The sequence below is a fragment of the Phycodurus eques genome, chromosome 15, assembly GCF_024500275.1.
Source record: "Phycodurus eques isolate BA_2022a chromosome 15, UOR_Pequ_1.1, whole genome shotgun sequence".
Lineage (NCBI taxonomy): Eukaryota > Metazoa > Chordata > Actinopteri > Syngnathiformes > Syngnathidae > Phycodurus > Phycodurus eques.
In genome coordinates, this window is record NC_084539.1 from 15,394,036 (window position 1) to 15,407,931 (window position 13,896).

Consider the following 13,896-nt stretch of genomic DNA (forward strand, 5'->3'; position numbering starts at 1 on the left):
CGGAGAAAACCCACGCAGGCACGGGGAGAACATGCAAACTCCACACAGTCGGGGCCAGGGATTGAACCCGGGTCCTCAGAACTGTGAGGCTGACGCTCTAACCAGTCGTCCACCGTGCTGCTAGTCATTTTCAAAAACTACAAAATCACAGATTTCTGTTAAAGGTGATAAAGCAAATTTTGGGGTGGCCCACAGCCCTGTAACCAACTAAAATAGATCTGTCCCTGGATTGCATAAAAAGGAAGAAACAATTTTTGCTCACTATCTTTATGAAGAAAAACATTGTTAGTATTTTAGTTGTAAATAGTGTCTTTGCTTCTTGCATATCGTCATCCTAATAGCATAAAAGCCAAAGTTATTTTTAACCACTGCCACAATATATAGGAAAGGGGGGAAAAAAACAACAACTGTGATATTGGTCCATATCAGGGACCCACTGGAATCCCTGGACACACTGCAATGACACACCGGGATTCAGGGTTCTTTCTAATGGAGCTCCCTACTTACAAGCATGTTGCTTTCCATTTCTTTTTTTTACTTGATTGTGCTTGTATCATTCTGATGTTGCATATTGATTTTTTCTACAATATATCTTAAGTTTGCTTTTAATGTTGGTAGTTATTCGTTATTCATTTTTTAAATGTTGATTATTTACTCATCCCCACGACCCCAGTGAGGATAAGCGGTAAAGGAAATGGATGGAGGGATGGATGGATGGATATTTACTTATGTTTTTGTTGGGGGAGGGATACCTTCTTGCCTGGGGATCCCCGGGGGGTGTAGAAACGCCCCTTACCACAATATTTAACTTACTGTAATTGTTAAATGAAAAGCAGTGCCAATCGGAAATGAGCATTATTATGTGTTTGTTTTTTTGTTTTTTACAGTACAAGTGTTGTTGACGTGACAAACGTCGAAGTCCAATCTTAGCCATCGAGTGCGCTTCCATTGATGTGTTGCTTTTTTATGAATGGACAGCAGGGGAGGTAAGGGGCGCGAGACTGCCTGGCCAGTGATTGGCCGAAGCCGACGACGTCACCTCCGCCGTGACGCCATACTCCTCATTCATAGGAAGAAAAAAAAAGGAAACGAGCGGAAACAATCGTGAAGAGAACGCCAGAGTGAGAGCGGTAACAATGAGCTCCACGGGAGGCGAGATGCGCGCATAGAGGAGCGGCGCTGCGGTGCTGGGGGTGGGCGGCAATCCACGCGGGATCCTGATCCAGAGGCGAGCCGTGCAGCCGCAGCCAAGTCCTCAGACCAGTTTCACAGCAGCCCCGAGACGAGCGAGCGAGCGAGCGAGCCGCTATGGAGGACGTGTGCGAGATGGACTGCCCGGTGCTCAAGCGGCTTTTGAAAGAGGACGACGCCCGGTGCCTGCTGCTCGACTGCCGCTCCTTTCTCGCCTACAGCTCGGGGCACATCCGCGGGGCCGTCAACGCCCGCTGCAACACCATCGTGCGCCGCAGAGCCAAGGGTTCCGTGCTGAGCCTGGACCAGGTACTAGCCGGGGACGAGGAGGTACGGGCCCGCCTGCGCTCCGGGATGTACTCGGCCGTCGTGCTGTACGACGAGAGGACGCCCGACGCGGACACGGTGAAGGAGGACAGCACCGTCAGCCTGGTGCTCCACGCGCTGTGCGGGGACTCCACGGCCACGCGCATCTACTTTCTCAAAGGTGAAAGCACAGCTGCTGCTGCAGCCTTTCTCTCAAATCCTCTTCCTCCTGAAACAACACAAGGCCTTGCTACAACTCGAGTTTACTGCTCTATTATCATTAGTACCGTTCTGAGTAGTACTGCACTCACTGTGTGAATGCAGTTATGAAGGGCTATAATTGATAAAAGGGTCACCAAATATTAACATTTGAAAAAGAACGTTCACAGAGAAACAGACAACGGGCTTGTTTTTGGTACTGCTACCTTTTTTTTGGTACAGCTCGATTTGATCTCATTCTGTTGTGATAATTTAGCTGATCGTTTTACATTATTGACTATTCAAAACATATCCCTCAGTCGGATTTGTATATTTATAAGTTAAGATTGGCACTTGTATTTGAGTTATAAAAGTACAAGCGAAATGTATAACTTTAAAATTAATCTGAACTGATGAGCAAATAGGCTACACGTTCCTTATTATATTGCTGTCAATACATATAAAATGCATTATTTTCGTATGATGGGTCTGAATTGTTAATATACACTGATAGGTACTGAGAAAGATAAAATGCGATTCTATGTTTTTTTTTTCCCACAGAATTTATGAACAACACACATTTTCGTTTTATATCATCGACTTCCTTAATTTGATTTGTGCAAAATAACAGCCCACGGGGTTTTATTTAAATGTAATTTGATAAAAAAAATTTACACGCTTCTTGAAGATAAGCAATATTGCTCATACACAATGAAGCTACTGGCTGTGCCTCTGCTATATGGGGTTTCACTATTCTTCTAAACACACGCACACACATTGTAATGGCGACATCTGAGTGCATGAGGTAATGCTCTTGCGTTAATGCTACACAAAGCCAGAGGGACTTCCAGCACACTCACTGGATCACTTCCGAGACAGGATCCTTTGGGTAAATGACAGAAGGGAAGCGCTAACATGTAAAATCAAGATTTAAATGTCCACTCTACACTGCTATGTTTAGACTGTGATGCATTCGGTGTGTGTGTGTGTGTCAATGACACAGATGCCTTAAAGCACAGGCGGGTATATGCTGCAAATGTGTGTGTGGCTTCTAAAGATGATGGATGATGAAAAACAAATGGATGATGAAATTGTTTCAGATACACTACGGCAGTAAAAACAGTCTCTTCGGATCGTTTTGAGCAGGGGTCACCACACTTTGTCAAACTGAGAGATAATTCTTGGGAACTGTTTAATGCCAGTGCTACCAGTGTCACACACACTTCTGAAATAACAAATCTTGAAGTTAATGTTATTCATCAATGTGATGACACCAATCATGTTAATGGTTTCTCACAATAGTTATTGACAATTATTTAATAAGGTAGAAAACAGATAAATAGCAATATGCCAAGCTTTATTTCTGTAAATCTCTGTCAATTTATATGTTCAAATGATCACTTAAACAACATTCCTGGAAAATCCCAATGTCCCATCACTGGTGAACTATCTTTAGAACCAGCATATGGCCTATTAATTTTGGTGACCCCTAATTTAGAGGTTTTTATATCAGATGTATAAAACAAATTATATAATACGAAAATATAGTGTTGTCGTATTGTGTTTACTCTGCCAAGTACCCACGTTTAGTCCTAATCTTCAATCTAATGTTATCGCTCTTTTCTTGTTTTCAGGTGGCTACGACAGGTTCTTCTCCGAGTACCCCGAGTTCTGTTTGAAGACAAAATCCTTGCCCCCGCTCACGAGCCAGTCCAGTATGGACTCGTCCTGCTCGTCCTGCGGGACGCCGCACCATGACCAGGTAAGAGCCCGAGACTAAAAAAACCGTAATAATAGTAACTTTAGTAACTCATTTTCCACTACATTCCTGTTGAGGGCCACAATGTGGCTATTAAAAACATAACAAAAATTTGGGTCATTTCTGGGTGATGGAACGGATTAATGGAATTGTTGTTCATTTCAATGGGGAATATTGATTTCACTGCAGTTTTAACTTTTGACTTTTACTGCTCAATTGGCCCCAGTGGCAAAAAGATCCACGCCCTTTTCTGGTTGTACACAAAGATGATTCATTTCGCCGCTGCTGTATGACCTAAGGGTAAAAAAAAATTAATAAAAAAACCTCTGTGCTAACAACATTAATAGCACCGACCAGTACTTAGACAAACACTCCATTTCAGTGGCAGTTGAATTCAAACACAGCAGCAGCTGTTGTCTATTTGCCTTGCTCAAGGGGATCTCAACCGCTATTTCATTTCCCACATTTATTCCAAGTTAATTTGCCCCAGCTGTGTGGCGCAGAGCCTCGGTGCTGTAGAAAGGCGTTGTGAAGCTCCTTGTTTTCGGGGCGCGGAGGTATTTGTCTGATGACAACGTGGGCCCGGTCACACTCGACCACTTATTCTCCTCGCCGCCGTCACTTCCCGTGGGCTTGTTTTGTTTTTCTGTGTCGATTCCATGCGACTCTCGCAGTCACATGCGGCTCGGCTTCTTTTCCCCTGGAACACAAGCGCATCGAGCGGAGACAATCGGGCCTCTGTGCCATTTTGAAGAAAAGAGATAGTCATGGCCACGCTGTCAGGTGGACACTGGAAGGCGTCTCGGAACAAACCGCGGACAGGATAAGCTAATTTAGCGTCCCCCTCCCGGCACCCCACCATCATCCTCTTCCTCACGTTACATCTCTTAACAGTATTGATTACTTCCTGACTCTGACAGCGGTCACATAAATCAACACAAGCCTCGTCAATAGGAACCACCGATCCACTGCTAAATGGGGGGGACTCTTCCGCTCTCACACAGTAGTTTTAAAACTCTAACCACAATTGCTATTGAATTTCTATTGACGTCACATTACACAGCAGAATACTTTTTTTTTTTTAAGATACTTGGTTGGGAAACACTGTGCCATAATCCATAATATTAATCTTTTGTACAGCATTAAAATACAGGTGCATCTCAATAAATTAGAGCTGTGATTCTCAAAAGTGTGGTACGAGTACCACTTATCGTACGTGGGCGCCCTCTAGTGGCACGTCAAATAATCACTGAATAAAATGTTCAAAGTATCCATAAAGTTACATTAGATTCAACATTTTCAAAATCAAGTAGAGTACTGTGCATTTCTTAAATACAGTTGAGTTGTATTTAACCCTTTAGTACAATACATTTGCAAATAATCATTTAAAATGTTTGTTTTCAAAAAAAAAATTCATGGCGGTATGCGGAGAGCCAAGTATTATGGTTTTTTAAAATGTAACCTTTATATACATAATACCTTTTTAATTGAATCATTATTTAAATACTACTGTATTTTCCTATGTTTACAGTAAGCGGAGTGTTAATGAATAATGTTAGTGGCTAACAAAAATAATTACATATACTTCTTAGGAATCAAACCTGTGCCTTGGTATTGATGAACACTTAGGCCTACTATGCCACTGTATTTACATTTTGGTGACTATTGTGGTACACAAATCTTTCAAGGTGGTACTTGTTGTAAACAGTTTAACCACTGAATTAGAGTATTTTTTCAGTTGGCCAAAGCAAAAAGTGAAACCCATGCATTATACATACAGTATTCATCAAGCACAGGAAATTACCCATTTTTACATCAAAAATCATGTTTGATTGTTTCTTGTGTAATATTGAAATTGCTTGAGAAGAAGATTGGCGTTTTCTTTAGCTACAAATTAAATTCATATATTTCACTCTGTGTAATCTATCTATCTATCTATCTATCTATCTATCTATCTATCTATCTATCTATCTATCTATCTATCTATCTATCTATCTATCTATCTATCTATATACATATATCTCAATCTATATTTTTATTTCTATGAGTTTTTTTTTAAAATCAGTTTTTAACAGTTTTAATAATACCAGTATGATATAATATTTTAATTATTATGATTGCCTCTTTGAGCAAATTGGCTGGCAAAATCACATGGTTTTGTGTGAGGTTGGAGTGTCCATTTTGACTCAAGCTGATGTTACCAAATGTTGTTCATTGCCCTTAGGGTACTACGAGCAGTAGTACGTTTAGTCGGAAACCCATTAAAAGCATGCACATCCTGTATAATGTAATGAATGAAATGAAAAAGCCAGCAAATCTAAAATAATCTGTCATTTTTCTGACTTTTAAAAGAAAAATCATAACTGAGTTTAACAGTTAATATTGCATAATTGGAGTGGCACACATATCCATAATTAATAGAACTGACCTTCACGTGTCCTACCCATATAATTTCACATTTTCCTCAAATGCATCATTGATAAGCCCACTCACATTTCCTCTATGTTCCTTCACAGCAATCTATCGCACACACCCAGTGACCCTTACCATGAGTTGTTCAAGTGCTGGGACTAATTTGATTACCCCAATACATTAAGTGGAGTCACCCTTGTACTCGAGTCATCTGCAGTGAGATGGCCAAAGTTACACACAGAGAATTCTTTGTCTTAGCACTGAGGCCACCCCCCCCCCCCCCCCCCTCCAAGATGGCGTGTTCCTTAGGGTTAAAGATTCTCTATGTACAAATTTAATCTTGAAATACCATGTTGAAATTCACTTGGGTACACTTGCATATGATGGCAGCAATCTCTGTCGTTGTTGTGGCGGTCATGGATTGCGTACTTTAATGGAGTGTGTACGTTTGTGTGTGTTGGTGAACCAGCCAGGACACCTCACATGGTGTTGTATCGCTAGCATCAGAGCTTGTGTTGGCTTGGCTTGTTCAATTTCTCACCATGTCATTGTTGGTTCACTAATGCTGTATTAACTAACCACAGTGGCTTAAAAGTTAGTGCCACAAAAAAACTGTAGGGGGCATCCAGTCTCAATTTCTCACTGCTCAGTGAAAACCATAGACAGTAGTATTGCAGTTTTTTTGTGTTTATTATAGTAATCTATCCATTCATTTTCTATAGCACTATAGTCACCAGCCAATCGCAGGGCATATAGAGACAAACAATCATTCACACGCTTATTCACATCTATGGACAATTAGTCTTCAATTAACCTAATGAGCGGCACGGTGGGCGACTGGTTAGCACATCTGCCTCACAGTTCTGAGGATCGGGGGTCAAATCCCCGCCCCGCCTGTGTGGAGTTTGCATGTTCTCCCTGTGCCTGCGTGGGATTTCTCCAGGTACTCCGGTTTCCTCCCACATCCCAAAAACATGCGTGGTAGGTTGATTGAAGACTCTAAATTGCCCGTAGGTGTGAATGTGTGTGCAAATGGTTGTTTGTTTATATGTGCCCTGCAATTGGCTGGCGACCAGTTTGGTGTGTACCCCACCTCTCGCCCGAAGATAGCTGGGATGGGCTCCAGCACGCCCGCCACCCTTGTGAGGATAAACCGATACAGACAATGGATGGATTAATGGATTAACCTAATGAACCTTTATTCCAGGGTGGGCCCGTTGAGATACTCCCGTTCCTCTACCTGGGCAGTGCTCTACACGCCTCCAAAAAGGAAGTCCTGGACGCCACCGGCATCTCGGCGCTGCTCAACGTGTCGTCCGACTGTCCCAACCACTTCGAGGGTGCGTACCAGTACAAATGTATCCCTGTGGAGGACAACCACAAAGAGGACATCAGCTGCTGGTTTCTGGAGGCCATTGAGTTCATCGGTGAGTTTAAAATTATTATTATTATTTTTTTAAATAGGTCATAGTTAAGTCCAAAGAGCCAGTTGCGGCTTAATTTTTTAGACAATGAAACATTTACACTCATAGACAATTTAGTCTTGAGTGAACCTTATATGCATGTTTTTGGAATCTGGGAGGAAGCCAAACTACCTGGGGAAAAAACCAGACTCTGATATGACGTGAAAATAGATTTTCTTATCTGCACCTTTTCCCGGCTCTGTACCAAATGTAATGGGTTACAACAGGGTTTCCCAAAATGTATTGAGCCAAGGCACATATTTTACATTTGAAAAATCTCACAAAAAATGGATACACAGGCGGATTGTATCCTCCACCATCTAATGAGAGCCTTTAATTGTTCTACATCTTCACTGTATGTCACTAGCATAGATGGATGAACAAAGACATTATTTGTTGTAAATAAATAATAATGATGATCACTCACAAATTACTGGGTTAAAACATAATTTTAATGTTTTGCAAGATATTGTCTAAACATCAGTCTCACTGTGGATTCTCACGTGATCATCAGTGAGTGGGATGCAATGTATCAATATTTTGGGATAGAAAGTACAAGTTGTATTTACTGCTGTGAGATGATGTCAGATCAAACATCTATTTGTAGCAATGTGTCGCAGTCACGCTTCCGCAGCCCCTCTTCCTTCTCTGCCTTAAAAAAAAAAAAAAAAAAAAAAAAAAAAAAAAAATCAAAAAGCACTAGAAGAAATATCTTCACAATTATTTCTCTGATTGAGCTTTGCATACATTTTCTACGCGGTGGTGCTTTGCGGGTTTGCGTGATGCGCTGTGCTGTGTGTGTAGGTGCTGGTATGTGTCATAGCTGCTGTGGGAGCAGATCGTGACTCATCCACACTGTTACCGGGTGAACAGACACTCTGTTACCTGACATCAGTGCTAGAGTCGAGAGTGAACAATCACAATGAAATGTCTTCTCATTGTTTTGGAAATGAAAAATAAAATAATAAATAAAGAAATGACCTGAATGCACTCATAGCTGTAAAATAATATGCAATAATAATATAATAAATAGTAACAAAATAATATTCAATTATAAATAATACACAGCATACTAATAATGCCAATAAAAAATAAATTAATTAATGTTCCTCCACATGAATGTTGTTAAAAATTGGGACACAATTAATCAGCAGAGGTAAGTAAAGCACATTATTTAATTTGTGGCTTTTAATTTGGTGCAGGCGGCCTCACGTGCTGCAGGATATTTAACGTGACCGTCCAAGCAGTGACGCTGTCGGGGCAAATTAAATTTTGTGTAAACACTTTAATCAGGCTATTATTCAAATTGGGTTATTGGCGTTAACTGAGTAAGAGCAAGCATGCACACGGAAAGAAGGAGAGATGAGGAAGGAAGTATGAAGAAACACTCAAATATGTCCATTTACTATGTTTGTCGCTTCTGGTTTGCCCAATAAACAACAACATAAGCTCGGCCAAAAAATAATGCCTCAATAGCATAGCAAATATAAGCAAACGGTTGTCTTCTGCCTGTAAACCTAGGTCCATACAAACAAAACGACATTATTATTAGTTAGTTAGGGGGTGAGTTCATGTTTTGTACAAATACAGAATATCCCAACCCCAAAAAGACATTTGCTACCTGCTATTTTTCTTTCTTAGTTTAGTGTTTTTGCTTGTTTTTTATTTTAAACCAAAAGTGGTGGATGGTATTGCGTGTAACTATCCGGTACATGAAATTTCTAAAAACTGATGTTACAAAGGCATTCTATGGGATTTTTAGCATTTAGCTCACCACTTTAGACTAATTTGTATCTTTCTACATCAAATTGTTGTCGTTTATATTAACAACTAACAATCTATTCTGACTCAGAGAACAGAATTAATTTTTTTTTTTTTTTTTTTTTAATATTGGTTACATTGGCGTAGAACCCACTACTTCATCTTACTATGGGGCAACAGTATCAATATGATTCAGTACAGCTCTGAGAGGAAGCATGTAGAGTGCAAAAAGGATGGGCTCTAAGATTGACCCTTGAGGAATACCACTGAAAATGGGGACAGACTGACTAATAGAGGCAACATACACAGAAAAAGACCTACAGTGGTCCCCCATTTATTGCAGGGAGTACATTCCTTACCCACCTGCAATATGCCGCTCGAGAGAGGCCGTATGAAAACACTTTTTAAAATATAGTTTTACCCCCTCAAGTGGCTTTTTAAACACATTGTAAATGCATTTGAACACAAAAACAGATTACAAGCATAAAATGTACAGAAAATACTGTACGTATTGTAGTGTCTGTAAGATATATGCCTTATAGAAGTCAGGCCTCGTGGGGTGGCTTGTGACATCGGCGAGTCTGTATGTGAGAGTCTGGGCGTTAGCTGTGGCCGACAGCAGCTCCGGTGTGAGTGCGCTCATTGTGTGTGTTTTACTGTTCTCCAGGTGTTCAATAAAAGGCTGAAAAGTGCATTGGCCACTGTAGCTCTCCTTTCCCATTGGTGAAGGCATTATAGTAGGTGCAATATAAAAGCCGATTTTAAAAACATACAAAAATCATATAGTGAGGAAACACTGTACAGTGGTACCTTGACATACGGGTGTGTTTTTTCCCCTTTTTTTCTTTGTGTTGCAAGATCACATTTAAGTTACGAGCTTCAGCTACACCGCTGCATGAATTTAAAAAAAAAAGAGCAACAGTTGCTGATGCATTTTCAGCTGTTAACTGAACAGGAGAAACAGTCCAACACACAAATATAAAATGAAAACACTTGTAAGGAGCTGCTGCAGGCTACAACTCAGATGCTCATACGCGGAGGGCCAAGTTGGGCCAACTGGACTTGAGCTCCTTACCTCACTCACTAGGCCACGCCCCTTAGAGATACACGTACACTAGAGGAGTTGTGACTTTCGGCTGGTCCAAATATACAGTAATTCCACTTTATAAAACCAATTTATTTATTTACATTCTCTTGTACTGTATTGTGTTTTCATTCACTGCAGTGCTATTTTTCTTTGTGTGCGTGTTTAGACTCCGTTCGCGACTCGAGCGGTCGCGTCCTGGTCCACTGCCAGGCGGGCATTTCCCGTTCGGCCACCATCTGCCTGGCCTACCTGATGAAGAGGAAGCGTGTGCGTCTGGACGAGGCGTTCGAGTTCGTGCGGCGGCGCCGCTCCATAATCTCACCCAACTTCAGCTTCATGGGCCAGCTGCTGCAGTTCGAGTCCCAGCTGCTCGCCACCTCATGCTCAGCCGAGGCCGCCGCCACTGCCAGCCCACTGCTGGCGCCCAAGACGTCATCGGGAGTGGCCTCGGCCGTGGCCACGCCCACCTCGCCCTTCATCTTCAACTTCCCCGTGTCAGTGGTGAACTCCGCCTACCTGCACCACAGCCCCCTCACCACGTCGCCAGGCTGCTGATGGCCCGCAGTGACGCTCTGAACGCTTCCTGGCTCACAAACCAGCTTCTTCCAATAAGTGACCAAAAAAAAGACTTTCAACCAGGTTTGTGTGTTGGACTTGCGGTTGACATACACACTGACAACACATGCACGAATAACAAGTGAGGATGCTTGGTGTGAAGATGGTTCTATTGCCATTAGGTTTGCAAAGGGGTTGAAAATTTACCGTGAGCAGTTAAGATGGGGAGTTTTGAAAATATTTTTCATGGGATTTATGGGAATTAAGGTGAATTAAATGGGAAGATCATATTCAGTTTCCAGTGGAGTTTTTTTTATTAACAATAAACAAATTTAAGATAGTCTGGTTTAGAGAAGAGGAAAACCAAAAACTGACAAATAAGAGTACAAATAGTTAAAAAAATAAAAATTGCAACTTACTGGTTTTGGTTACCTTGTGAAAGGGGTAATACCATAGGTTCCAAGATTGACCCTTGAGGAATACCACCGAAAATATGGACAGACTGGATAGCCATCAGTGATTGGCTCGCGACCAGTCCAAGGTGTCTTTTTTCCATAGGTCAGCTGAGATAGGCTCCAGCACATGGTTGAGCGGTATGAGAAGTGGATGGATGGTATGATATTAAAGCATAAATATAAATGTCTTTTTGTCATAAGAAGACATAAATCCAAAATGATAAAATTAAAAAGCATGACATGGCAACAGATATAACAGTAAAATTATTTGTAAGTAGAACTTAATCAATTAAACAATTATTTCGAACGCTTTTAAAAAAATTACAAAAATGCACCCCAGATCCAAAATGTCCCTTTGAAAATGTTGACTAAAAGGGCCGCTCTCCCTAGGAAAAAGTTCCATTCAGTATGCAAATAAAAAAACAATCCCCAATCAATTTCGCATCAATTCCCATAGAAAGTTTCCATCTTTAAAAATTACCCGGAATTTTGCTGCCCGAGTTGCCATGGAGATGACAGCTCTTTAAGCTGAGATGGACACAGGAAGGAATCTGGAATTCAAAGCACCCGCTCCTTCCTCCTTTGGTGCTCATCCTGCTGCAACACAAAAGATGTGGATGTGTGTGCATGGGGGGGGGATCGAAAGCAGGCCCTCCTCAGTGACAGGTGCTCTGCTGCCAGGCCGACCAGAGTTTCCTGTCTAACCTCTTCCTCACACGCGCTTACACAAACAGGCCTCTCTCATCTACTTTCATGTTCCCCCTCTTAATCTCTTCTTCTCATCTTTGCCACCTCCTCCTCTTCTCAGATGTTCATCTCTTTCCTTGGAGGTGGCATGAGAAAACAAAATAAAAATAATAAGACACCGACAAGAGCCCAGGAAACACTCATCAGGTCTCCTTGTTTAGAGCACGGCGACATTTAAATGAGCAATTGCTGCTCTTTTTATGGAAGTGTTCCCCTGCCTATTCGCTACATGCAATATTTGTACATTTTGTTTCAATTACCAATGGTCTCACAAAAATTACTTCATTTACTTTTCCTGGACAGAATATTCAGTAAATTAACAAGGATATAAACTCAGGGTACTTTGTTCATTTCTTTATCTTTTTTTAACACTGCTGCTGTTACTCATGAGGAAGGCCTGTTTTCACTTCACACTCAGGCACACGAGCCCTGCTACTGAACTTTTAATCCTTTCAAGATGGCAACAATAGAAGTGAGTTTTCAGTTCTTAATGTCACAATGGTGTGTTTTTAGACTGAACTACACTCTCTAACTCTGCTACACACATACACAGAGAAAGGGTGGCAAAGTACATTTTCCTGTTTTTCAAAGATTGTCGACACCTATTTCTGTAGCACTTTGAAGTGATGCAATACTGTATTTGTAATTGATGGTTGAGCTGCTCATCACGGTAACAGTAGACTGACTTTTTCTTGTCTAACGTGGAGAGGAGGGATGAAGAGCGAGAACCAATCAGTTGAGAAAAAAAACTGCAATACTTTTGTCTGAGTTCATCTCTTTCTACTCTGTCTGCTCAATGCAGTTGACCCATTATACGGCAATAGAAAACATTCACTTATACATGTGTGTATATATAATAATAATAAAAAATCTACTTCCCTTCAATCTTATTGTGTAGAATGAATGAACTGTGCATTTATTTATTGTGGAAAAACCACTGTTGAATAAAGCTTGTTCTTAATTAAACTGACTTTTTTTTCTGCACTATGGTGGCTAAAACAAAACTTAATATTTATTGTAGTCATAATGATTATAATACAGTGGGATGAAATGATTATTTGATCTCCTCCTGAATCTGTACATTTGTAGTAAACAATTTGCATGCTTATTTATTGGCTATGGTAATAGAATATGTGTCAGAAGTGCATAAAACTACATGAAATAAGTTTTAAAATGTGCATTCATATGATTTTTTTTAAATAATTTTTTGAATAAATGAATATATTGCCATAATCAATGAACAACTATAAAAGTAGAGACTTATTCCTTAGTGAATATTGACATATATTTATAGGTCTAGCAAAGCTCATATTTTGCTGTTATTAGGTTTATGATCGAGTAAAATGAAAATTTTTGTTCTCTTGACAACATATCTCCCAAATATTAACTAAATAAAATATTACCATTTAAAGCATGCATTTGCAGAAAATGGAAAAATGATCAAAATACTAAAAAAACAAAACAGAAAGACAAAAAAAAACATTTTCCGTCTATTTTTTCAGAACTGCGTTTCAGATCAAATAAATGTTACTCAATAATTAGATTGAAATGTTTTATCGTTACATAAAAAAATAATAATAATAATAAAATGAGTATAACACTGGTTGCGACTATGAAAAGACCAGACTAGAATTGTAGGTTTACAGCACCTCCCAGTGGTCTGTTTTCAGTTATTAGCCACTGCTAAACGTTATTACTTACCTCCAATATTGCTCTATATTCACATTGTTACATTTACTACTATATGTATATTATAGGTGTTTCGGTTTCAGTAACAGCATTTATAATCGTAGAAACAATAATCGCACTTGCGTAGGTTCCATTTGTATATGTGTAGTGAGCGTCCTCCAGTGGAGGTCTTGTACATTACACCCGTTCAAGTCAGCGCGCCCTTAGATTTAACTTTACAGGATTTAAAAGAGGTGCAGTTACACGACTGGTTTAAACATTGTGTAGTACAAT

General features: G+C 40.4%; 1 protein-coding gene across 1 annotated transcript; it reads left to right on the forward strand.

Moving 5' to 3' along the window:
* Window positions 1-1,079: 1,079 nt before the first annotated feature.
* Window positions 1,080-12,819, forward strand: dusp4 (dual specificity phosphatase 4). Its single transcript, XM_061699349.1, has 4 exons — window positions 1,080-1,678; window positions 3,330-3,457; window positions 7,074-7,293; window positions 10,344-12,819. The coding sequence occupies exons 1-4, from the start codon at window positions 1,309-1,311 to the stop codon at window positions 10,730-10,732; spliced, it is 1,107 nt and encodes a 368-aa protein (XP_061555333.1). The 5' UTR covers window positions 1,080-1,308; the 3' UTR covers window positions 10,733-12,819.
* Window positions 12,820-13,896: the final 1,077 nt, after the last annotated feature.